Here is a 24,986-nt window from a genome sequence, read left to right on the forward strand (position 1 = left end):
ATTTCACGCGGAATCGACGCGCGTCCAACAATTTCTTTCAAACCCGCGAATCTTGTTGTTAGATTCGAGTCTCGCTGCTCCCGGCACACACCCTCGCAAATATACGTTTCCCGTCGCTTGGCTTTCGTGTCCTGGAGTCTCGCTCCTAATCGGTCGCTTTACTACTCGAGGCACGTTTCGTCGCGACTTTCGTCGCAAGCGAAACTAGGAGGGGAGCGACGAGGAAGTAGGCGGTGATAACGCGGCCGCGATATCAGGACCGTGTCCTCGCTTTGACAACAGAACTTGTTAGCCCCTCGACGAACAAGTGCTCTACACACACGACTTCGCGACACCGCACACAATCGCTCGGAGCACGCGCGTGCTCCGCGATAACGCATCTGGTGACGATAAACAATGCAGATTTTATATCGCGGGTGGTAAAAAGGCGCGGCGATGGGATCGTACTTGTTAACGAATCTCGCCGGATCGTGTATGGAAACCGTGGAAGACGGTTCTCCGCGACGTAGGACTGGGAAAATGATTCATGCGATCGTTTGTATCCGGGAAAGGAAAGCGAGCGCGATTTGTTTACCCGGCCGAAGAGCTTGAATTGCCGGTCGTAACGGGGCGATCGGCTTTCTGTACGCGCGCGCGCCTCTTGTAGCCGAGTATTGTCTTTCAATCGGCTGTTTCAGCCAGCTGGATCGCGACCCAGCAGAAACTCGCAGTCCAGCAATTGGTAAAGCGCCTCTCGTAGCGGGAACATTCCGCGTCGCTGCGTCGAGAACGTTGACTCTTGAATTCCCGATTTTCGCTAAGCCGAGCTAAGGACTTATGTAAGCGCCGGACAGGATGCTACCTTTTCTCACGCACGCTAACCACTGGTGCCAACGTGGTCGTTATCGCGGTAGCATTTCTTCTTGTCCCGCCGTTCCTCTGGCGAACGATGTATTCACAGTCCATGGTTTCGAAAACGTTCGATCTGGCCTATCGTAAATTATGCGATCGTTTACACGAAGTTGTTTCGATGGTGTTCGGGTCGCGTCCTGGAATTGACACGAATTTCTTCGCCCGCATGCGTCGCTTCCATCGACAGCGAGACAAAGGGAATCGAAGACTGGCTGGTTCTAAAATAAAAAAATACAGTGATACAGTGAAAGGCGGTGTAACTTAGCTTAAGTAACAAAATGAAAGAGTTGTAAAGAGTCGTGAGCCGAAGGGCGAGGATTTTATCAAATGAATAAATGATAAAAGAATCGGTACAGCTATCAGCGAGCTCGAACAAACAATGGTTAAACGGCGGAGACGAGGAAGGAAATTAAGACTCCCTGGCTGCCATTGAAAATCACGCTGATCGCCGGCGTGGTTTCACTTTTGTTGCTCGATCGAGCGGACATATAATTTCCGGCCTTTTCCGGGTGAATCTTTGAACGGCCGCTATGAAAGGCGTTCGCGTGACTCATTGTCGGACACGGGCACCGGCTTTATCCAATTACAGTGGGCGCGGAATCAAAATTCAACGGAGCGGCGCGGCCGCCTCGGTTGAATTTCCTTCAGGAGTCGACTGGGGATCCTCGCCGGCCGACGATACAACCACGTGAATCGCTCTTGATTTCTCGAGACGATCCCCGGACGCGTTCCGTCGCGCGGTCCTTTGAACGGGTCTTCCAGCCTGAAAAGATCATCGACGTTATTTCGCTCGATAATTCCTGGCGATCGTTCGTCACTGTCGCAAGTGGAATCGCGCAACGCCGACGCAAGCGTTATTAATTAATCGTGACGAGTATAAAACGCATCGTCTCGACCGTTCCCGGAGAACATAAAAGATTTTACGGTTTACATAAGCTGTCCGATGGGAACATCCGCGACACGGCAACGATACCGAAGGAGTTACGGCACCGTCGCGCCGAGCAGTTTCTTCCCGGCATTCGCAGCGAGAAATTAGACGCGTTTGCGGCCGATAATCGTAAAATTCGAAACGGGTTTTCCATAAACTGTTCATCTGAACCGCGGTGTTGTATACACGAGGTTTCGTCGAGACATGTAAATAAATTAAATTAAAGTTTCTATGGACTGCGCGAAGCTTTCGAAGCTCAGCCGGGACGGGTACAGTCAAATTCGCGAGCGCGCGCGCGAACGGGTGCGAGCGGGTAGGAGGAAGCCGACGAGGAAAAGGAGAGAGAGTTCATCCCCGATGGATCGACTCGGCGGTCGCTCGGACTCGGTGACCTCGATCACCGAACCACGTCTCCTTTCACTCGAGAACTTCTTTCCGGAGGTCTTTCTCGCACGGCGGCGGCACGCGGTTGCATTCTAGCTTCGGTTCGCCTCAGTTCGCCGGAGTTCGCCGGAGTGGGCCGGTTACCTGCCAGCCCGAGCTTTAGATTTCACTTTCATGTAAGTATAACGACACATAACGGCTACCGCGAGCCACCTGCTTCGAGCCACGTTTCCCTCGAGCCTCGGTGCAGACGAGGACGGTTCGCCAGTGAAGTGACCGAGGTCATAGCGAAACGTCGTCTTTCGGCGCTTCTTTCACACCTATTGGAAAGCGACGAAAGGCGACGGTGACACGGGCGGCTCGACGGTGTATAAATAAGTTCGTTATACGTTCGTAAATAAGTTCAGTTCTAATTCAATACGCGCGTCGAAAGTGATACCGGCACGATGGAATGAAACAAACACTGGCCGGCCGAGTATCAAGATGAATTAAAAGGATTACTTATTTCTACATCTGCGCCGCCACCGTTGAATCGGCGAGGAGAAATGTGGATCTCCTAACGCGAACGTGACGATCGCTACAGAAAGTCCTTCGACTGCTCGCGATTTCTACTCGCATCGACACCCGTCAGCAATCTCACAGATGGATATCGCTGTTGGAAGTCATCGGCGATGGATGCGCGATAGGCAAAAGAGAAACTGACGATAGACAATTTTCAATCGTAGACAACTCCCCGGTGCGGAATGACGCATCAACGGACCTGATCGAAAATCGCTCGTGCCCGAGAAGACGTCTCAGCCGAAAGAATGTCTAGCACGACGAACGTCCTAGGAACGCTATGCGTTCTGCTGCTGCTATACGACCGTAAGTAAATACCTCCGTCCTTCGCCTACTTATCGCGAAATCCCTCGCGAGTCTCCTCGATCGTAGTCTAAATACAAAAAAAAGTCGACAATGCGTGTCGCAACGCCTTGCATCTTCTTATGCAAACGAGGCGGTTCGAAAGGTAACGCTTCAGCCGGAGCGGTAAAGATATCGTGACAGAAGTCATTAAAATCGGAAAGGAAAGAAATCGAAAGTGGTGTCCGAACGATCGACTCCATCCTGTCCTCCATTACGAGCGAAACACCGTAGAAATTGTTCACAGAAAATTCGTCTCGTTTCAGATGCCACGTGCCTGATCATACCCGAGGAGCTGCCTACTATATTGTCGCTGATCTACTCGAATATTCCACCGATTAAGAAAGGTAAACGCGGTTGCGTCACGTCCACGTGTCACGGGTTTTGCAGGAACATCGTTTTCTCGTGGAGTCCGTACGGCGCCACGGCTAATCGCGAGCGTCTCGTGCCGGAGCCGACACGCGAACCACTTTCACTACCGGCGTGCTAACTCCGTTATAGCTTGCGCCAGTCATTCCACGCTCTGCCCAATGGACGCGGTTAACGGCGATCATTTTCTTAACCGATGACAAAAGAAGCATTCGCCCTTTCTTTTTTTCGTAGGCACCGATTCCCGGATCGGCGTGGGCTTCCGACTCGGCGAGCACGCGGATTTCCAAGTGCTGCTCGAGCTGGGCCCGCAGACCGAAACCGAGCCGATCGGCAAAGTCGACTCGAAGAGGCGTCGTGACGTGAGTAATACGACGGGGACGCTCGTGCTCCGACGATTTCTAACGTTGGAGAGCTGAGAATTGACTTTCTTGTAATTAGGCCATGTTCGACGCTGCCATGAGAGGTGAGCTTGGACCACTGGCGCAGGCGGTCGCGAAGTATCAAATGGAACGGAAGCTGCAGAGGCAACTGGAGAAGCTGAAGGAGACGGGCGAGAAGCTGGATACAGCCGTCGCCGAGTCTCAAGGGGATAAGGTAGGTTCGATCGGTTATACTCTTCGTCGTGAGATCCATCGTGGCCGCATTTCGGTTCTCTGAGATCGTGCTTTCGTTTAGAGCGTGGCCAGCGAATGGTTGACCAAGTGGAGCAATGGGATGGTGAAGTCCTCCGAGGACGAGGCTTCGATCGAAGACATTTCTAACGAGAAGAGTCCTCCGAGTCCTGCGAAAAAGAAAACCGTTCAGAGGATAGGCCGACCTCCTAACTACAATGGCGGTTCGATCGCGGACTTGAAAAAATTGTACAAGGAGCAAAGTGATCAGAAAAATTAGTTGTTATATAATAGATGCCATCGGGGTATTTGCAATGTTGTAGATATATTGTTGCGTAAGCATATGGGATGTATGGACGTACGGAGGGAGAAGGGCAAAGAACAAAGTCGATTAACATTGCCTCCTTTGCCAAAGGATCACGTGAGCAGCTGCCAACGGCAGGGAAAGCGTGTCAACTGGGCGAAGGCTTTCATCTCATCGGCTATTAGACGATAGTTAACAAAGCAGAAATATTTTTATACCTTATACACTTAGTAATATGTCAGCGTCCATGGACGATGGAGTGATTCTGAGAAAATCCTAAGACGATGCGAAAGATGTGCTATATTAAATTAACGAAGATTGAATCTTAACGAAACTCTTGTTTTTGTTTTTATCACCAACATAAGAATTTGTCCCATACCTTTATTAAACGATGATCGTAATTCATTTAATTAAAGACAATCGAATGTCCACACAGGTTTTGTAAAAATGACAAATGAATTTTCCAAATTTTTAAAATAATCGCTGTTTTAAAAAGCAATTGATTGTGTCGTGCAATGTTGACGCTTGTCTTCTGATATAATATAGATACAGGAGACCTCTAAAGAACGATTCTCTTAACTCAGTTTCATTCTTTACACCTTAATTTTTCCATAATTAATGTTTTTTCACGATTTTGCATTCTGTAAACAAAAGCGACAGTGGCGCTCCTCGTGGAGGAAATACGAAGCTCCTTTCGGCCTCCGTTCAGCGCCAATTAGTGCCGTGGCAAAACGCTCAAACTACTAGCCAAAACAAAGCTTCCAGAAGTCGCCGACGAGAGGCGCCACCGCTTGGCTTGTAGTTTGAGCGTTTTGCCACGGCACTAATTGGCGCTGAACGGAGGCCGAAAGGAGCTTCGTATTTCCTCCACGAGGAGCGCCATTGTCGCTTTTATTTACAGAATGCAAAATCGCGAAAAAACATTAATTATGGAACAATTAAGGTGTAAAGAATAAAACTGAGTTAACAGAATCGTTCTTTAGAGACTAACAAACTACTAACCAAAACAGAATGTTCAGACTTCGCCAAAAGAGGCGCCATAAGTTCTTCAAGTTTTCGTAATATAAAATTTTATTTCACAATAATACAATCAAACCTACGTATAAAATACAGGAGATAAGAACACATAAATGAATCCTCTAAAGACATTTTCGAGGAATCGAGTCGGGACTTAAGATATAGGAGGGGCCAAGCAATAGAACCGGCTGAGCAACTGATTGTTATACACAGGCGAACAATCGGTAGTCTACTGTATATACATTTATTGAAAAAATTTTCAGGAAACAAGGCATCAACAATGTGATCAGATAAATCTAAAATCATTAAGAAATTGTTTTTCGCTTACTGATTTCCATAAAAATATAACCGTTCTCTATACAATAGGAACACATTCCACTCACTACATATATGTATGTATATGCATAACATGAAATATAACTTTTTTTAAAATACAACAACGTCATTCGATCCATGGAACATTTATATTCGTGATAGTTTGATTCGCAGAAGACTGTTGTCCGTGATAATTTTGCGTGCGTTTAAATACTGTTCTACATACTCTCGTTTGTCAAAATGATCGATGCAGGGTGCGGAAACTAACTGAGAATATGAGTGCGGTGTTGCTGATAGACTGAATAAAAAAAAAATATGCGATGAATAGGCTGTTGATTGACTCTTGACGAAGAAAACTGCGTCCCTGAGATATTTGGCACTAATGTTGCAAAGTCTCCACGCAGTTATCCAGCGTAAAATAATTATTGACCGTACTCTAGTTCGCCGATATTGTTCGGCTTTTACCTGCCACCTGTTTGGCGCAGCTCCTCCAGCTGCAAATACACGTCATTTACATTATGAAAAGAAACAACTTAAAACTATAAAAATTTAACGAAGCCTTTGGTTCTGCACCTCTTTCTCTTCGTCGACCTCGTCCTCGTCCTCGTCGTCGGACCCGTGAACCGAAGCAGCAGGAGTAGTATGTCTCGAAGATGAGGGCGATGGTGGTTCACTGATTGGTCTTGGATAACTGAAACGACCTACACCGCCTTCCGCGTATTCTGAAGCCAATTCCGGATAAACGGTTGTTAAAGCCTTTATTCTAGCTTGGCGATAGTACTAAAATAAAATAAACAATGATTAGAGCTTGATTTCGTTGCGCCGGGAGAAACAGCGATTGAGAAACTAATCTTACAATGCCAAGATTCCTCCAATCGAGCAGATCGCTGAGACGTTCGGTACGGTTTCTTTGAATGATACGCTGTCGGCGACTGAGTCGCGCAAAGTCAAACATGTAATGAGCCAATTGTTGAACGCTATTTTCCAAGCCAATGAACCGTCTGTCAACAATGTAGATACCATAGCTCATTGGATCGGCTATATGGTCTTCCATAAAGCAACCAAATCCGGACAGATTCGTGGTGATGCTGGGTATGCCCATGACGGTGCACTCGGCAGGGGTGTAGCCCCAAGGTTCATAATAGGACGGAAATACTCCCAAGTGGCATCCCCTGACAAACTCTTCGTAATCAAGACCGAATAATGGATTCGTAGGCGAAAGGAACTCTGGATGGAATACTATCTGCAATTTGTAAAATGGACAATGGCATTGTGTGCAACGTCTAACCGTGAATAATGGCGTATCAAGTTACCTTTACACGGTCGTTAACGGTATTAAATAAATTGCATCTTCTGATCGAACTCAACACCGGATCATTCCAATCGTCTACAATATTGTGCGTAGTAACTGGCGGTAAACCATTCCTTTGCAAAGCGTATAAACACCTAGGATGAATAATCATGTATTTTATGTATGATTAAGTTATATAAATATATTATTAAAGTAATAATAATTAGCCAACTAATTTCTTATACCGTTTGATTTTAATCGTGTCTTCTTTCTGCAGAAGATCCTGAGCATCGGGCATACGTCCTGACAAACATAACTCGTACATGCGTTTGCCGATCTTTTGTTGAATATCGTTGATTGTGTCTCGCAACGATTTAGTGACCTTCAACGAAAAAAAATAAGTCGCTGGTCAACACATAAAATACGTTTATCTCAGTTGTTTGAGGTAAAAATCATTTGACTTACGGCATGACCCCGCAACGACTCCACGTTAAAGTTATTTGTTCTCGCTGGGAAAATGAGGAAAGCGACTACCGTAGTGTCTGGTTTGGACGTTTTTAAATAGTGATTTAATCTAGCGAGGGCTTCGATGAATATGTCTGCACCTTTGTTACCAAATTCGTATCGTCCAGCAATGAAGAAGTACAAAGTTTTATCCAAATCGAAATCGTAGTGGCTAGAAAGATAAACGTATGCGATATAGTATTCGTAAAACTCTATTAACCAAACCTCATTATTTCTACACACCCGTAAAAGTGTCCTCTAACAAACTCGTGTATCTTTTCTTTGCTGACAGCGTGTAAATTTTGGAATTCGTGCAAAGCCGCGAATTTCTTTACGTTCAGTCCATTCGGTGTAATTATATCGGGTTTTCTCTTCAGTAAATGTTCGGCTTCGAAACCCGTTATCTCCGAAACTGTTGTGAATACATGAGCTAGATGTGTTGCTGCCCGTTCCATACAATATCTGTGATAAATTTGACGTTTTCCAGCTTCCTCGTCTACGCTGAACTAAAAAAAATAATATAAAACCAATAGGAGCAAATGACAACTTAGCGGAGTTAATTTTCGACTGAGTTGAATGGGATACCTTATCTAAATTGTTGTAAAAGTCAGTCTTTCCAGCACAGAGATATCTACCAAGAAGCGTGGCGTGCGTAGTGAAAACCGTAGCCACGTCTACGTGACGAGTTCTCAAAGCGATCAAACCTACCCCCGCTTGCCATTCATGGCAGTGAACTACTACACGGGGTGGAACGTCGGAATATCCCTCCGCGGCTTTTCTAAAATACAATTTCAATCAGATCGAAGAACGTATAATATTGTATGCCGCGGTGATATGTAATATCTCTACCTGAACTCAGAAATAAATTGACAGACAAGATAACCAAGGATGACTGCATCATTTGCCTCGATATCAAGATGAGGAATACCAAGGTTGCAGGTATTCCAGAGTTCTTGCTTATACTCATCCAACTTCCAAGCTGCACTCCCAATGTCAAATAGTATTATTTGTGGGTTTCCATCCACTAGCCAGGTTCCTGTTACCACCTCAAAGAGAACTCTCATTTTATAATAATATAGCCAGCATTGTATTAAAATATGTCTAAATTTTAGCTACTTTATTGCAAGCTGGGTAAAACAAGGAAGAGAAATGCATTTTATTTATCGGGGCAACTGCCCTTGAATTAATTTTGGTCTCCAACTTGGTCTTTAGCCAAACCTTTATTTTTGGCATAGAATAAACAATTTTATCTCCACTGCTTTGACTGATGTGCTTCTAATCTAGTTGGTTTGTTCTCTGTCTTTACCATTATTTCCTTGTATTCATTACCCCGATCTTGTAATATATTTAATAAATGAACTTTCCATGTCTTCTATGCTTACTTTGAATCCTTGATCACGAAGAACTTGAACAGCTAAATTCAGAGGACTGTTTCTTGGAAATTCTGCTTCCTCAACTTCTGTCCTTGCAGAACTTTCTTTGTAAGGGCCGATGAGACAATATTGATCACCCATCTCCTCCGTTGAGACAAATGCCTTAGACCGTATTACAGTGTATATACCGCCAACTAAAAGTACAATTGTTACAATATAATCCTGTCTCTATAACAATGATTTCACAAATTCTTTATACCTTTATTGGCTGCCTCCCATGCCACTTCAAAGTTCCATCGGTTCTCATGTTGGGCAGTGTAGCCACGATCCATAAATTCAAACAAATCATTAGTGCTGTCCACACGATAAAATCGTCTTGATGCTCTTTCCCTTGACATTTCACTGGCTCTTCTTTAATCTATGTTTACACAACATATATACTCCAATTAATACAGTTACCTATTACAGTAATAATTATAACAATAACGGGAATAGATTTCATACATATTTCAAATACCAAAATAATTGTGTCTCCCTTAAAAATACACTGCACGTTTTGTTTCGAATATTTATGGAACAAGAATCGGAAAATCGTAGCAGAAGAATGAATAAAGTATCAAAGCCAGTTCCGGAATGAATCCAGCGCGATACGAAAAAAACCGATCGCTTCAAAATAGTAGAGATCAATATCGAATACGAGATAAGATCCGAATGATGTAAATAGCACAGTTCGAATCACGGGATCCGTAAAGCCTTTTGTTCCACCTTTAAATTATACTGGCAGCCGGGAACCGTACTGTTTCAAGATCAAGATCAAGATCGATGTGATCGGAATTTAGCGCGAGCTACGTTTCCGTCGCAAATACGATTCAAGTTCGACGGGGAAATATCGTGTGGCCGAATAGAGCACGTTGCGTCTACGGGTTTATCAGAGGTCAATGACAGCGCCCAAGTATTATGTACAACTTTCGTTGGGTTTCGCCGGGTCTGTTGAACTGTGCGACGCCCGTCGAGAGAGAGAGAGAAAAAAAGCCAAAAATAATGAATACTTACTCGAAACGGAAGAAGATATGCTTGACTTTTTTTTGGCGGGAAGGACTCGCTGTGTCGTTTCGCCTTCGTGATAATCGGAAATTCGCCCGGAACGGAGAGCACAAGGCGGGTGGACAGAACGTACGAGTGCCGCGAGGCCAACCTCTACTGAAGGTCACCACAAACTACGAAAGGTCACAAGGGCTTACGTCGGGGCCTGAAGTCGGGTTCTCGATCCCGGCCTACTTTGTACGGCCGTCGGACGAATCTTTGTTCGTTCGCTGATAAACGCATCACACTCGGATTTCTTTCGCAACGACAGATGGCACGAGATATCTCCTCGGTACCATGTCACCAGTTTTTGGCTCGTGTTCAGCCTCTCCTCAGCTGTTCCTTCCGATCGACACGCGCGTCCCACGTTCGCCTACGCTCTCTGACGCATGGACACTTATTTCCACGCAACTTTCGTTGCTCTTTGCTTTCGCAAAACCTGCTATTATTACGGTACAGCCCGAGAGTAACGTGATCAGAAATTCATTATCGTTTTGGCCCCCTTCTATAATACAATTGGAAGAGCGTAGACAATTCCCATGATTCCAATACAGTGAGCCTCGTTCAAAGATGACCACCTACAGTCACTCAGAAAAGTGCGCATACGAAAGAAATATTTGGAAGAGAAACCATATGATTCCATTTGAATAAACATATATGACCTTGCAGCTATGTACAAACGACTTCGAGAACAGATCCATTCTATTTCTATTCACGACCCTCGAAATAATATGATTTTGTTCTATGGAGCTTATCCATGCAACAATAAATATTTCGGTGATTTCATTTAGCCGAGACACTTCTAAATACAGAGCACTACATTTCCCTGATCGTGTGCGCAATAAGAGGGTGGCATAATTATTGAATAATACAGCGAACTCTGACATTAAAGCAGTAAAAGCTGCACGAGACATCTATGATCAACCTCGTGTTGAAGGGGTTCGTTTCCGAATAGGAATCTCGGTCCATAGTCACAATAAAATCACGTGTTATTGTGATAGATGTCAGCAAAGTATTGCCCGAATCGAGAATGTTTTATTTTTAGAAACGCTCGAGATCGTTACGAAAATTTGAATTCGAACTCGCGTGAAATTATTGCATAATATTGCAGGGCGTAGTTGCGCGGTAGACGTGAACATCGATTGATGAAAGATGGACCGCGGTTGGCGGCATCGGATCCACATGTTTCATTTGGATACTATACGCTACGGATATAATTAGAATTTATCAGAAATTGGGAGATTGGATCGAACGGTTGCTATGCCAACTAATACAACATAGATTAGATTTCCACTGTTCCGACGATAAACATGTTTGGCGGTGGAACAATAACATCGCCGTGAACATAGAGGACTCTCATCGGAGACCGTTTTCTGCACACGAGGTGTCGAATCTATTCTTTTACCTAGTCTATGCATACTGCATAACAGGTGATTATGGTGGTCTGAATTGCGTCTATTGCAGCGATTCTCTGCTAAAAATAATTGTTATTGTGAGATATAAACAGGCGAAGCACTGACAGGCATGGCGGTAAATATTATTTATCTAAATTATATCTATCCTTAATGGCTCGAACTACGATTGTCAATGATTTGAAGCACACCATCTCATGGGCATGCTTTGTACCGGTTAACCTATACGTTTTAAATATGCATGTTTAGAAATCGTAACAACACGTTCCAGTTTTGAGTCTGATGGTTTAAAAAAGAAGCATTAGGACCAAATTATGGCATAATTGTTGTTCCAATTTCTTCTCTTCAATAGCGGAAGTTTAACCGAGTTGCTATAGTAACCGATCGTTTGTTCGCTCGGTTTTACCTACCCTATTCATATTATAATACAATGCTAACGTCGATGTTCGTTTGTTGCAGGCTGTCGCAGCTGCGAAGGTTCACGAGGTTCGTGAAATTACTAAGATAGAACGGATCGGAGCCCACTCCCATATCAGAGGTTTAGGCTTGGATGATAGCCTAGAGCCACGCCATGTAATTATTTCGTTTCTAAATACTTCTTTATTTATTTTCTAAAGCTCAAAGTTATTCATGCTCTCATTAATCCAATCTGATTAACTAGGTGTCCCAGGGTATGGTTGGCCAGTTGATGGCACGCCGGGCAGCCGGCATTATCCTGGAAATGATTAAAGATGGAAAAATAGCTGGTCGTGCTATACTGCTTGCTGGCCAGCCAGGCACTGGCAAAACTGCTATCGCTATGGCAATGGCTCAAGCTTTCGGTATGGGCACTCCCTTCACTTCAATGGCAGGCTCTGAAATTTATTCCTTGGAAATGAGCAAAACTGAAGCTCTAACGCAAGCTATTAGGAAATCTATTGGGGTCAGGATCAAGGAGGAAACAGAGATCATAGAAGGGGAGGTGCTCGAGATCCAAGTGGATAGACCTGCTGCCGGAGTCGGCGCCAAAGTCGGTAAATTAACACTAAAAACGACAGAGATGGAAACAATCTACGACCTGGGAAATAAAATGATCGATAGCTTGATGAAAGAGAAAGTTAGTAATCTGATCAGCAATTACGCTTGCTTCTGCCATTTGTATTCGAATCTAAATTGTTTCTCGATTTAAGGTGCAAGCCGGTGATGTAATCACGATCGACAAAGCCACGGGAAAAATCAATAGGCTGGGTAGATCGTTCACGAGAGCCCGGGACTACGACGCGACTGGCTCGCAAACCCGATTCGTCCAGTGTCCCGAGGGCGAGCTGCAGAAACGCAAGGAGGTGGTACACACAGTCTCGTTGCACGAGATCGACGTGATAAATAGCAGAACCCATGGGTTCCTGGCATTGTTTTCCGGAGATACCGGGGAGATCAAGCCGGAGGTGCGCGATCAAATCAATGGTAAGGTCGTCGAATGGCGAGAGGAGGGAAAAGCGGAAATTATTCCAGGTGTTCTCTTCATCGACGAAGTCCATATGTTGGACGTCGAGTGCTTTTCGTTCCTGAATCGCGCGCTGGAGAACGAAATGTCACCAGTCGTCATCATGGCCACAAACAGAGGTTTATAATTCTCTTCCTGCGTTATCGTTAAATTTTTGGAACAGCGGTGACCGATCTCTGGATTTCCTAGGCATCACAAGAATCAGAGGAACAGACTACAAAAGTCCCCACGGTATTCCCATCGATCTCCTAGACCGCATGATCATCGTTCCAACAACTCCCTATCAGGAAAAAGAGCTGAAGGAGATCTTGAAGATCAGGTGCGAGGAGGAGGACTGCGAGATGGCTGACGATGCCTTGACAGTATTAACGAGAATCGCGCTGGAAACGTCGCTCAGATACGCGATTCAATTGATAACTACAGCTTCCATTGTTAGCCGACGAAGGAAGAGCAATGAAGTAAATAGAAAAATCTAAATTAATACGTTGTCGCGGAGGCGTACACGAAATTCTAACCGTGAGTTTGCTTGCTAGGTGAACATTGAGGACGTGAAACGCGTTTACTCGCTGTTTCTTGACGAAAGTAGATCTGAACAGTTTCTCAAAGAATACCAAGACGATTTCTTATATAACGAGATGTGTAAGTATATTCGCGAATGCGTGCCAGATATCTGTACCTTCTGATCTCGATCTATTTGTTGTTTCAGCGGAAGAGGCCATGGAGATAGCGTAAGATAGGTAACAGATCATTCATTCCGATTCCTGACACACGATTGTACAATAAATTTTCGCAAACTTTGCTTAATTGACTTTATGATGTGATCCGATGGATAGCGCTCAGATTTATGCGAACGATTCTATATATTTCGAATTAAATACAATGAAAACTTAACAGAATCTCGTCTGAATCCCGACGACTACGACTCCATAATTTACACTTTATGGTAGCTTATCGATTAGTCGACAATGATCGGATAACAGAGAGGTATATGTAAATCAGTTTTTGGTGTAATGTTGCCGGTAACACACGCGACTTTCATATCAAAAAATTAACTTACAATATACGAAATGCTCCCCTTCATTCTCTCTCTCTCTCTTTTTCTCTTGAACATCACACAGCGAAACGTTCATTAATTTACAAATGATTGACAACGGATGTTCGGCTCGCCGATGGAAGAGCTATTCGTTCTTTTGATTTGCGCGCGTCTCGTCCTCGACGATCTTACGTTTTCTTTTCCTGTCCCTTTTTATCTGAAAATCAGAAAGCAATTATTTTAGAACGATGATCTATCATTCGCCCGGATTCCATTGACTTACTCGTGATCAGTTTTACTGCGCCCTCGGGCTTAAACGAGGATTGAGTCTTCTTGTCCTTTGAGAGAACGCCGAGATTGTATACGACTTTGTAGACGGGCAGAGGTATCACCGTGGACGAAACTGGCACCATCACTGAAACACCAAATATTTCGTTTGATTTTAGGAAAGCTCGAATTAAACGGATCCATCTTTCGCAAGATTATCGTTCACATTCGCCCGAACACACAAGATCCGTGGATTAGAGTTACACTGCATATTCGTTCCGGCGTCGACGCATTAAACAAATAAAAGCCCCGAGAGAGGGGAGAAACGACGTGGTTTCTCTGGCAGACGACGATCCTCGAAGCCGGCTTACGGCTCGGGCAAATTCAAGCATCGTAAAACAATGGACCGTGCACGATGCTCTCCCGTAGACATACGCGCAGAATCGCGATCGCGGTCATGCTCGCAGTCGCGTCACAGTCTCGCTCCGACGAACGGAACTAGATACGAACGGTTCGAAACGAGACGATATCGCGGTCTATCGAACGTTCGCTCGCGCGGCAAAATTAACGGGAAATATTTGCTTATCACTCTTAATCGAATATCGATTCATTAAACAGACGGCGTCGACGGCCGCTGGTTTAATTATTGGCTCGCGATGAGGCCGTTGCCAGTTGGATGAGAATCGGGTCGCGCACCGGACGCTCTCCCTCTCTTGTTTCGAACACAGCGGTGTTCCGCGATTCTCCGATTTGATCGACGAGATTCCACGGACAACGATTGTCAGTTTGAAACCCGCCGATCCATCGCGATTGGACGATTCCTGAATAAAATAGTGCGAAACGATCGGTCGTTGCTATGCTTTTATTCTTTCGAATCGCGTATAGGATCTGTGTAACGTATCGGCTCGAGGTCAATATTGTCGCGCTCGTCAATGGAACCGTTTGAAAACTTATCAATGTAAAGCGTAACTTGCGTAATCTATCCCTGACACAGGAATACCAATCCACGCGCGCCTCTGGCCGAAAGCGTTCGATCGCACCGATGGAGATATCGTTCCCTAACCGTGTACGTTGACTCGGAAAAATATTTCCATCGATGCTCGAACCGAATGCAATTACGAAACGCGACGATAAGCGCGAACATAGTTTGCTTTGTCGGATCATCCTACGTCGGTCCCGTAATCGATATTTAATTGTGCTCTCGGATATCAAAAGCCGGTGTCTTTGTTCAACCGGCAGAACTCGTTCGACGCGTCGTTTATCGTCGGAGAAACACTCGGCCCTGTGTTTCAAAAGGCTCGGCGGGAAGCGCGTCTGCAACGCACGCGACTCGTTTCACGTGCGAACGCGGTCTGATCGGGAACAGTGGATTTCAACGCATCGACGCTTCGATTGGCACGCGATACACACTGGTTGCGAAACGTTCAGTCCGCGAAACAAGCGCGACAGAGGACATAGAAATCGGGGATTAAACGCTCGAAGTCGCGGCGCGCCGAGTGAATTGTCCTCGGGCACGACGGCGTCTGTTCGGCAGAAAATCGAAAGGTCGCGGAGCGCGCACGTTTCCGAAGCGAGCCGACATTCCGTCAACTGGAATGTCACTTCGAACAGTATCGAGACGTGGTATTTACTCGGATTAATTATCATACCGACCAGGCAAATCGGGCAACCGAAGCGACGCACCCTGGAATGCGTGTGTACACTGCTGGCCAAGAGTTTCCAATCGGTCGCCGATCGAACCGCAGCACGCGCGTTTTCTACGAAGATTAATCGCTCGGATGATCGTTCCGCGATACGACTGGTACATGTAAATTCAATCGTATGTAGGACTAATTTGCGAACGTGACGCAACAGCCTTTGCTTTCTGTCATAGTTTCGTTGGACTTAGCACTGGGACAGTAGTTTAATCGTTTAACCGCTTGCACCATAATAACGAGTCAGACTCGTGACAAAGATTTCATGCACAATCTATTAAATATTAATATTATTAATCTCTTTTAAATGGAAATCAAATTTCATTCTTCCCTGATCATAGTTTAAAACTTAAATTAAATACAAATAAGCGGAAGAAACAACAATTGTCTAGTCCTATTAAAAATATTAAGAACAAACAAGTGCTGATCAACGCAGCATGAAAGGATTCATAGCGCAAGGGGTTAATCGTCTCGTGTTCGGCGGACCGGTGAAACGCGAAGGGTTGATCGATGGGAAAATCGTTGTTCGAACCGAGCGCGGCTCGAAGCAATCGCTGGGCGTATCGGCGGCCGATCGCAAGTGGTATTTCACAAAGCAGAAAGGGTGCTCGAAAGAATTGACACACGAGTATCAGTCGGGCGGGCGTCTCGTTGCGTTCCCGTGTCGCGGCGAGCCGAGCAACAACGGGTAAATCCTTTCGAATCGCATGCTCGCGTGCACGGCCGCACTTTGTGCGGCAAACACTTTGCTGCAACCGAACCCCGCGGCCTCTGTTCGTTCTCCCCTCCCCCGTCGTTTTATTTTTTCTATCGGGCCTCCCCATCGCCTAGGAATCGCGAGATCGCGACGTCAGCCAAGGACAACTAGGCGGCCGAGAACAACCGTCGAGCTTCGTCCGCTCGATTGTATCCTCCGGTGGGTGATCGGCCGCCGCGTGGGCGTCCCGGCCGACGATTTACGGATCCGTTTTTCCGGATCCCGAGCATCGCGGTCGAATAACAGATTAAAGCGGAACTTACGGCGCGGACAAAGTCGCGGAGCGCCGTGGTCGAACGGGTTCACCAACCTTCGCTCCGGGTTCGGCCAACAGTTACGAATAGGTTCTCCGGCACCTGGAATCGCACGTGCGGATACCGGCATTGCAACATCGATCGGTTCTAATAATACGGCTAGAGAGAAATTGTCACGGCAATCTTGCCCGAAATCGCGGCCGTGATCGATACGGTAAAGTTCTCGGAGATCGTTCCCCAGCTTCTAAACAAACATGGACGATCTCATCGAGTTTACTGTACTTTCGATTCCAAGATTGATTAGATGCTTATTAACCCTTTGCGCTCCGCATTTATATTATTATATAGTATACGTTATATATGTATATGTATATATAATATTATTATAATAATATTCGATTTATATGAATTAAATAAACTTTAATGTTTGGTCGTATACTAGAATTACGATGTCCCCTGAAAGGAGACAACGGAGCGCAAAGGGTTAAGTTCGCGATATTTCAAATGATCGCTCGCAGAGGATAGCGTCTCGTCTTCGGCGTGACTCGAGCGCCGAGAGTAAGTAATGGGCGATACGAATACCGGCTAATTATGATTAATGACAGTCCGCCGCGCCGCTTAGGACGAGATTAATCTACCTTTCGAATTCTTCGCCGGGATTCGAATGGCTCGCGAGAGCCCCCATTACCGATAATCGAACCTCCCGATGTTATTAAGAAGCCGATAACTCGGGTACCGCTAATGACCCGGTCGCTCGACGCTACCGGTGACCGGATAACTCGATTTTCTTAACAACCTAATCGTTCGCCGCGCGCAGCCTCGGTGCCAAGCGGACTTCGCTTCTTCGCATCCGAAACTTTTCCTTCGATCTCTCGTCGCAAGCGATCGTTCTCGTCGCTGCTATCCCGTCGTCTCTTCCAGCTGGAACTGCATCGGTATCGCCGATTTCGACGCCGCAGCTCGGAATATTAATAACCGGAAGCTTCCGGAAAATCGATTCGCTCTGCCGCTAATATTCGTACGAAGATTAGTTGCCGAGCAACCCCGTTCGCCTACGACGCTGTCCAATTTCTGCAGATTGCACGGCGCGGCGGCGATGCGCTTTATTCGACCGGGATAAGCGCCGGTTCGCCGAAGTTCCGCCAAGTCCAACCCTCGGCTACTTGAACTCCGAAATGAAATTTGTGTACGGAAATTGATAACGGATCCCGCGAAACTTCTTCCTCTATTTCTTCTTCCCTCTACCGATGTGTTTTAAAGCGATCTCTGGTCTTCATTCGGACGACTCCCGTAATCCCTTTTAACTGCACAAGGACGGCCACACTCTATCTGTAACTAAACTTATTAAATTTGGTATGATTTTATTTATTATCTCAGAACTTTCTTTTCTTTATTTCCTTTTTCTGAACATATCTCCGCTGTTCAATCTCACCCAATATTGAAATTGGTGGAATACGACTACCTAGAAATATCATTATATTTAACCCATACGGTATCCCTTTATTAAACCCAATTATGAAAGAGAGAGAGGCAGCGATCCAGGGCAGAGAACTAGTCGCCGAGTCGAGGCTACGATATTCGTTCGGAATAGCAGCCTCGCTATAATCGAAGCCCACGCTGTGCGAACCGACGTCATCTTCCCGTTATTCCCACCTGTCAAACGTCGCCTTGAGGAAATTTGGACGTCCGGAGGATCGCCCTTTATTTGGCGAAGCGTCGCTCTCGTCGCAACGACGACGCTCCTCCACACGACGTACTGTTCTATAAGAAAAAGAAGCTGTCGCGAATCGTCACGGTTGACGAAAGCAGTGCGAAAAACAGCAACTGAGCCGGTGAACATCAAAAGCCGAAAGGCTGAAGAAAAGGTCCACGGATTTTCGTCGGCGAAAACGGCGCGCGCCGTATCGATTCCATCGTTTGTTGGCTTCGACGCCGATGTCGCAGCGTGATTTATGCACCTTGTCGATAGACCGGCAGGTAGCGAGGCAATTTGCCGGATCTTCTCGAAACGCTGTCGCGCGGTGTCTTTCGCGGACGTCGATGTTCCGTAATTATTCGAACGGTAATCTATTTATCGGCTTTTCGTTCCCCGTTAGCGATTACGCGTCCGACTAACACCACAAACAAGAGGGGAACCGAAGCGACTCCCAGGAATTAGTCATCGGCACTTGCTTCGCAACCGTTGTGTCACGACTGTTTGCCTTCGGCCGAGAAAATCTCGCGCTCTTCGCCGGCTTCGCTGTTTGCTTTCAGGAAAATGCGAGCGAAGTCCTTCGAGCGCGCGTTCCCGTTCGAAAAGCCTTGTTCCACGCCTCGGCGGCGATTCGAACGCGCGAGCCGTCCTCCGTAATTTGTTAATTAATCAACGCGAAATATAATGAATTGCGATCGTCTCTCGCGATGATGGATCAATGATGATTTACATCGGGGGGTGGGTATGAACTCGTTATCGAGTCAACTAATTTTAACGATCGTCGATGATGCGCGATCGGATTACCTGCGTCACGGTCGTTCCCGTGCTCGAACCACAGAGCCCCGGCGAAAATCTGAAATCTCGTGATTCATGGAAACACGGTTTCACTCGAGATTTTCCCGGCGACGATGGAAAACCGGCGAGCGCGTCTCTCTCTCTCTCTCTGGTCGCGGCAATCTCGGTGAAAGTTTTTCTCGCGCGGATCCACGCGCGACCAAGACCTCGATCTCACCTCCGGCGAGACTCCGGAGAAAGAGAAACCGAAACTTTCGATTCTTTCGAAGACGCTGCCGGCCGGCCGGCTCTCGTCTCTTATCTCGATCAAAGATGGAACGCGATTTCGAGAAAACGCCGACGATTACGCGCGACGCGCTTCTTCGAGAAGCAACCGAGCCGAACGAGCGCCGCGGCATCGCGTCGACGAATGTTGTGCCCGCTCGTTGGACCCTCCTTAATCTACGTGTCCGTTCGTCGCTTTCCTCTATTCGTTCTCCCTATTACGTCACGGTAGCGCCCGATTACTCGGAAGAGTCGTTCGTCTATTAAATAAACAGGCGAGATGCTAAAACTGGTGGCGTCGAGGATATTTATAGGCAATACGTAATAAGAGCAGCAAGACGCGCGCTTACCGCGGAAGAGAGAAAAAAGGAGCACGGAAAGACGCGAGTGCATAATATTTTTACTGCGAAGTGGAGGCAAAAGGAAGAGTTAGAGAGAGATAGATAGAGAGAACAGAAAACGCCTAGATTAATGCTGCAGTGTCTTACAAAGCTCCGATTCTGGAGCTGGAAACAGGGAATACTCCTGAGAAATTAGCTGTGCGCGCGACACGCACCGGGTGTCCAAGAAACTGCGATGAAATGTATTTTCCTAGGGAAAGTTCGCGTTTTATAATGTAATTAAGTTTAAAGAGATTCGAGCCCGGCACGCGGTCGTTCGAACAGAATCGATTCGCTCCCGTATCGATCGCAGCTTCAATTCCGACCGCGGCAGCTATCGGAAAAATCGGCGATTTCCTTTGAAAGCGGCCGAAAATATTCGCGATGAAACCCCGTTGTTTGTCGGCGGGTCGCGCGCGTTCATCACAGGGACACCCAGTATTTTCATTTCGGCGGTAGAGCCCCGAATAAGAGATGTTTCGCGCGCCGGCGAAAAAAACAAGGGGCGGAGGGCTCGTCCGCGTTGCATCCGGCGGCCGCGGGGGCCCCCATTGTTTTCCCCGGGAACGGGCGAATGTAATAAACCGAAAGCAGAATGAAACGCGGGACCGTGAATAATTGGCTTCGACGGCCGGCGCGCTGCGGTTTTGCGGCCGCGTCCCGGGGAAACGCTGAACGGGCAACGAGGACGTTCGAGATTATGCGAAAGGGCTGCGCGCTTCGCGGGGGAGCAAAAAAAAAAAATTGATGCGCCGGTTGACACGGTTTCGCCGGGGTCAACGGGATTCGCGCGGAAACTCGCCGCGAAATTAAACAATGTGGACCCCGCCGGAAAAAATGGGAAAAGGAGCGCGCGGGTTTCCTTTTTTTTTTGTTCAACCGCGCGTGGAAATTGCTGCGCGAACGCGAGGCCGAGTTTTTCCCCTCGGAGACGTGCACAACACTTCACGCGAGCCGTTCGTTATGGACGGCGGGCGTGTGACGTCGAGAGAAAACGATGAATAGCATTTTGTACAGGATTTTCTCGCGGGTTTGCCAGGACTCTTGCTTTTCACGGGAAATCTACCGGTGATCGAGCGACACGCTGCGCCAGAAGTCCGATTGTAGTCCGAAAATAAAAGCGACTATTGGGTGGCTGTCGGTCGCGATTTTTCGCGTGTCGCGCTGCTTCACGGTTCGAGCCTCGAACGCAACATACATATATATCGACGCTCTGCGATCGAGTGACGCGGATGCACCAATTGTAATCTCGAAACAATAGCGGAGTTCCGAAGCTCTTCGGAAACGTTGTAAATCGTGTGCTCGATTAATAAAGAAGACGTGTTCGTATTAACACGGTATCGACGCGTTATCGTTCACGCGTTATTTTACCGCAACAAGCGAATAAGGCAAAATCCTCGAACACTCACCAGGCTCGAACACGTTGTCCTGATTCCGTTTGTAGATGGTCGGCTTCGCGTGTGCGATCGCGACGATCGCGAGGAATAAAACGAACGGGATGGTGTTAAATCGAGACATCGTTCGACAGTGGACGACGGATCTTGTCGTTTTCACCGGGTGACGCGACGACCGGGGCGGTGGAGGTGGATACGTGCTCGCGACGAGCGGTTCTCTTGGCGATGTTTGGACCGGCACTACGCGCAGCCAAGACCAAAGAGGTGAAAACACTTTTGCCACGAGTGGGGAAAGCCGCGGATAAACAACGGATTTGCCGCTCTCCGACGCGTTTGCGGCACACGCGGACCTTCGGATACACGGAGCTGATTCGCGGCCGATCGAGAACGTCCCAGACTCCCCCAACTTTATCCACCCTGTTACCCCACCTTGCCCTCTTCAACCCCTTTGGCTCGTAAAAGACGCTCAACCTTACTACATTACAGGACTTGGACATTGATATTTCTATTTTCAGAGAGAATGAATTTTCCTAGGAATCTAAATTGTGATTCTTTAATGTCATCGATTAAATTGCCGAATAATTATATTTCCATGAATCGGTGGGAAACAGAGAAAAGTAAATGGAAGTTCGTCCGAACTCTGAAACAATATCCTCGCTGTTTCTCGACGGTAGTAAAGGGACCACCCTGCGCGAGACGCGTGCAAGAGACGGTTTCTTCTCGAGGAGCACCTTGCGCGGTTTTTTTCCGTGCGATAAAAGGACTATCGAGAGTAAGGTGAATCATGTGAACGAACACGAAGACACACGCCCACGACACACCGACGCGATCGCGAGGCGACCGAGAGACGGAGAGAGAGGCCGAAGGAGAGCCGAAGGAGCGACGGACGGACAGGTAGCCTCGCGGTGCACGCCTTCGCTCTCCGCGTGGAATCGCGAAGGCGCGTCAAGGATTTCTATTAATCATTGCCGCGCGTTCGTCATTTCGCGATCCGCCTCGCGGATTCTTGGCTAACGACCGCGAGAAACACGAGCAAAACGCTCCGTCGCGATACAACGCCTGCGAGACCCGCGCGCTCCTCGCGCGGCGGTGTTCCAGTAGCTCGCGCGGCTCGCAGGAAATTCACTGGAACGCGGCTAATTGGTGTCCCTAGACGAATTTTCCGCAACGCGGAGCCCTAAGTGGCTTTTCACCATAATCTCTGTCCACGAATCCGCTGGAGAAACGTATGAATTTACGGCCGCGTTTCCACGGGCCGTTGGGCAAGCGCGCGCGCGCGCCATCGGCATGGACCGCGCGCGGCTCCTCCGTCTTCCAGATGTTTCTCGCGTCGCTTGCGTTAATTACTCGCGCAACGTTGATGACGGATGGCAAGGCGAAGGTGGAAACGCCGGTCGCGACCACGCCGGAGGGTTCCGCAACGGCGGTGACTCGTTCCCGCGAGTTCCCGGTTAGTTTCAGCGAGGAAAACCGCGCGGAAAGAAAGCGAACGAGGTGAGAAGGGACAGGAAAGCGTGCCGACGATGCAGCGTTGATTACAGGAAGGTTCGGCCGCGGTTCGGGAGCCGGGGCGGGCCTGTGACAGGAACGGCCGAGCCGGCCGACAGGCTCGACAATGGAAACTAGGTTAAAAAGTGAAAGGATCCTGAGATTGGAGGAGGAGCGATACTGTGGCACCTATTCGCTTCTCTTCTAGCCGCTATTCGCGCGCCGTCGGCCGCGGCTCGAGGAACGATCACGTCCACGCCAATCGAGCCGGATCCGTTTCATTTGCCGGGTCAGAGGGGCTTTAAAAATGATAATTATAAATTGATAATAGTTTGCCAGGTAATTAAAAATTGATAATAGTTTTCCAAGTAATTAGAAATTGAAAATAGCTGCCAGATCGTGGAGCTAATTCGACTGAGTCGAGAAGCGAAACGGCTAATTTAATGGCGTCGTCCGGTAATAATATGTAAACGACGGGAACGAGCTGTCGGAACCGATACGGGGATGATCGAGAAAAATGATACCGGACGGCGGAAAGCAAGCATGCATCGTCGGTATTTTTCCGGGCGTCCTCGCATCGCGGCTCGGTCCGCATTATTCGCCTCTACTCGGGACGGCACGGCAGTCCGAGCTACTTTGCGAGTACTTTATTCGAAAGTCAAAGGAGAATAGCACGGAACAATACAGGCGGCGGAACAATGCCGTCACCCGGCGCGATGAATATTCCGTATTCTCTCCGCCGCGAACTTCCGCGCAACTTTTCCCGTGCAAAAACCCTCCCAATTGGCGGCCAGGTTATTCTTTCGGCGATACTCGTGTTGGTCCGAGATGCCCGAAATTTTCTTCCACGAATTTTACCAAAATTTTCCGATCGCGCCGGGCGCGTATCTTTTCGATTTTGCCGAGCCGCGTCGACGGTTGTAATCCGCGTTCGCTGAAGTCAGAGTTCTCGCGCCGTGTCCTGAGAAAGCGACGTCGCGAAGACAAGCCGTCGCGACCCGGACGGAACCAGCGATCCAGACCATCCCCGCCGCCTCGAATCCGTTGGAAATTGCTACGACACGAAAATTAATGTTAGACAAATCCATTGGCGTTTCCTTAATCCTACACCCAAGAAGAATAAAATCGAAAACATATTATATATGTAATTGTAATCGTAAAGATTGAAAGAAAGAGAAAAAGTACCTGCTGTCATTATTAAAAGGAAGAAGGAGTTATCAAGCGAGACCCGATTGTCGCAACAAATGTAGACAGTGTCTACGATGCATAAAAATCCGCAGTCCACTTGTGGTATAGTTCTCGCCCCCCAAGTTCCTCGACAGTATTGTCCGAGCATCTTGGAAACGTTCCACCCGAGCGGTCCAACAGTCTCGCTGAAATAGAGAGAGAACAGGGAGCTTAATTGTTCTATTTGAGATGGAATTGGTTGCCGAACGGTGGCCAGGATGCCCTGTTCGCGGCAGCGGAATAGCCGATATGGTAAACGGGCGGCGTGGAGCCCGCGGGCAACAACGGAATCCGTTTCAAAGCGAAACTTGGCCGTGGTTGCTCCCTTTTGGCCGTGGGTTCTCTCTCGCGCGCGATCGAGGAAACCGATCTCGCCGCCGTTAGCGAGAACGGCCGACGCGTAGACTCGGTTAACGGGTTAGTGGAGTAAGAACGGGCAGCGGGTTTACGATTCCGGGGATCGTATAATCCCCCTTTAAGCTCCGCCACGTATGCGAGGCGATCGAAACGACGTTTATGGGTCGTGCACCTTTGAAATCCAACGGTCACGTGAGAGCCACGCCGCCGCTACGGTTATATCGCGTCGCGCCGAGCGTCGGCTCGATACCCGGGGGTTCCTCACGGATTTTACACGAATGTGCACTCGGTCGAGCACAATGGACACCCGGCCGGTGACTAAGCCGCGTTTCCGGCGCAAGGGAGAGATCTTCCATTGCCGTGCGGAGCGCCCCTTCGGTGCCTCGTGCTAACCCACCGACAACCGCGTGATTAATGAACGACTCGCGAGGAAAAATCCCCGGAGCCGCTTCCTTCCGCTCTGGAATCTCGTTCTCGGCTATCCAGCGAATTTTTCAATTCCTCGCTCGGGCTCG

General features: G+C 47.6%; 4 protein-coding genes across 15 annotated transcripts in view; 2 read left to right on the plus strand and 2 right to left on the minus strand.

The window, feature by feature from the left end:
• Nucleotides 1-250: 250 nt before the first annotated feature.
• Nucleotides 251-4,701, plus strand: Snsl (snustorr snarlik). Its single transcript, XM_078193897.1, has 6 exons — nucleotides 251-2,379; nucleotides 2,929-3,067; nucleotides 3,370-3,450; nucleotides 3,707-3,834; nucleotides 3,914-4,069; nucleotides 4,151-4,701. Exons 2-6 carry the CDS (start codon nucleotides 3,010-3,012, stop codon nucleotides 4,364-4,366), a joined length of 639 nt encoding a protein of 212 aa, XP_078050023.1. The 5' UTR covers nucleotides 251-2,379; nucleotides 2,929-3,009; the 3' UTR covers nucleotides 4,367-4,701.
• Nucleotides 4,702-5,634: 933 nt separating this feature from the next.
• On the minus strand, nucleotides 5,635-13,977 carry Glys (glycogen [starch] synthase). 4 transcript variants are annotated; one of them, XM_078193890.1, is made up of 12 exons: nucleotides 13,926-13,977; nucleotides 9,150-9,308; nucleotides 8,900-9,084; nucleotides 8,367-8,563; nucleotides 8,103-8,295; nucleotides 7,761-8,023; nucleotides 7,479-7,689; nucleotides 7,259-7,395; nucleotides 7,036-7,168; nucleotides 6,579-6,965; nucleotides 6,296-6,502; nucleotides 5,635-6,216 (listed from the first exon to the last, which is right to left on the minus strand). In XM_078193890.1, exons 2-12 carry the CDS (start codon nucleotides 9,286-9,288, stop codon nucleotides 6,184-6,186), a joined length of 2,085 nt encoding a protein of 694 aa, XP_078050016.1. In that variant the 5' UTR covers nucleotides 9,289-9,308; nucleotides 13,926-13,977; the 3' UTR covers nucleotides 5,635-6,183. The 4 variants fall into 4 exon arrangements, with proteins under 4 accessions (XP_078050016.1, XP_078050015.1, XP_078050017.1 ...); XM_078193889.1 differs by lacking the exon at nucleotides 13,926-13,977 and adding an exon at nucleotides 9,944-11,029; XM_078193891.1 differs by lacking the exon at nucleotides 13,926-13,977 and adding an exon at nucleotides 9,395-9,857.
• On the plus strand, nucleotides 11,364-15,829 carry Rept (RuvB-like helicase 2 rept). 2 transcript variants are annotated; one of them, XM_078193894.1, is made up of 8 exons: nucleotides 11,364-11,503; nucleotides 11,845-11,958; nucleotides 12,047-12,481; nucleotides 12,555-12,987; nucleotides 13,058-13,326; nucleotides 13,402-13,507; nucleotides 13,575-13,605; nucleotides 14,348-15,829. In XM_078193894.1, the coding sequence occupies exons 1-7, from the start codon at nucleotides 11,498-11,500 to the stop codon at nucleotides 13,598-13,600; spliced, it is 1,389 nt and encodes a 462-aa protein (XP_078050020.1). In that variant the 5' UTR covers nucleotides 11,364-11,497; the 3' UTR covers nucleotides 13,601-13,605; nucleotides 14,348-15,829. The 2 variants fall into 2 exon arrangements, with proteins under 2 accessions (XP_078050020.1, XP_078050019.1); XM_078193893.1 differs by lacking the exon at nucleotides 14,348-15,829 and having other exon boundaries at nucleotides 13,575-13,715.
• The window catches only part of LOC144476732 (uncharacterized), a 56,316-nt gene continuing 45,309 nt past the window's right edge, over nucleotides 13,980-24,986 (minus strand). For 4 of the 8 annotated variants that reach the window (XR_013495072.1, XM_078193900.1, XM_078193901.1 and 1 more), the window contains 3 exons: nucleotides 24,073-24,260; nucleotides 23,746-23,941; nucleotides 14,181-14,316 (listed from right to left, as the gene is read on the minus strand). Coding sequence is in view for 6 of the 8 variants with exons in the window: in XM_078193900.1 (XP_078050026.1) it covers nucleotides 14,214-14,316; nucleotides 23,746-23,941; nucleotides 24,073-24,260 (487 nt within the window). In the remaining 2 variants the exon portion in view is untranslated. The other 4 variants (XM_078193902.1, XM_078193904.1, XM_078193903.1 and 1 more) reach the window with 4 other exon arrangements.

Source organism: Augochlora pura, chromosome 11, assembly GCF_028453695.1.
Source record: "Augochlora pura isolate Apur16 chromosome 11, APUR_v2.2.1, whole genome shotgun sequence".
NCBI lineage: Eukaryota > Metazoa > Arthropoda > Insecta > Hymenoptera > Halictidae > Augochlora > Augochlora pura.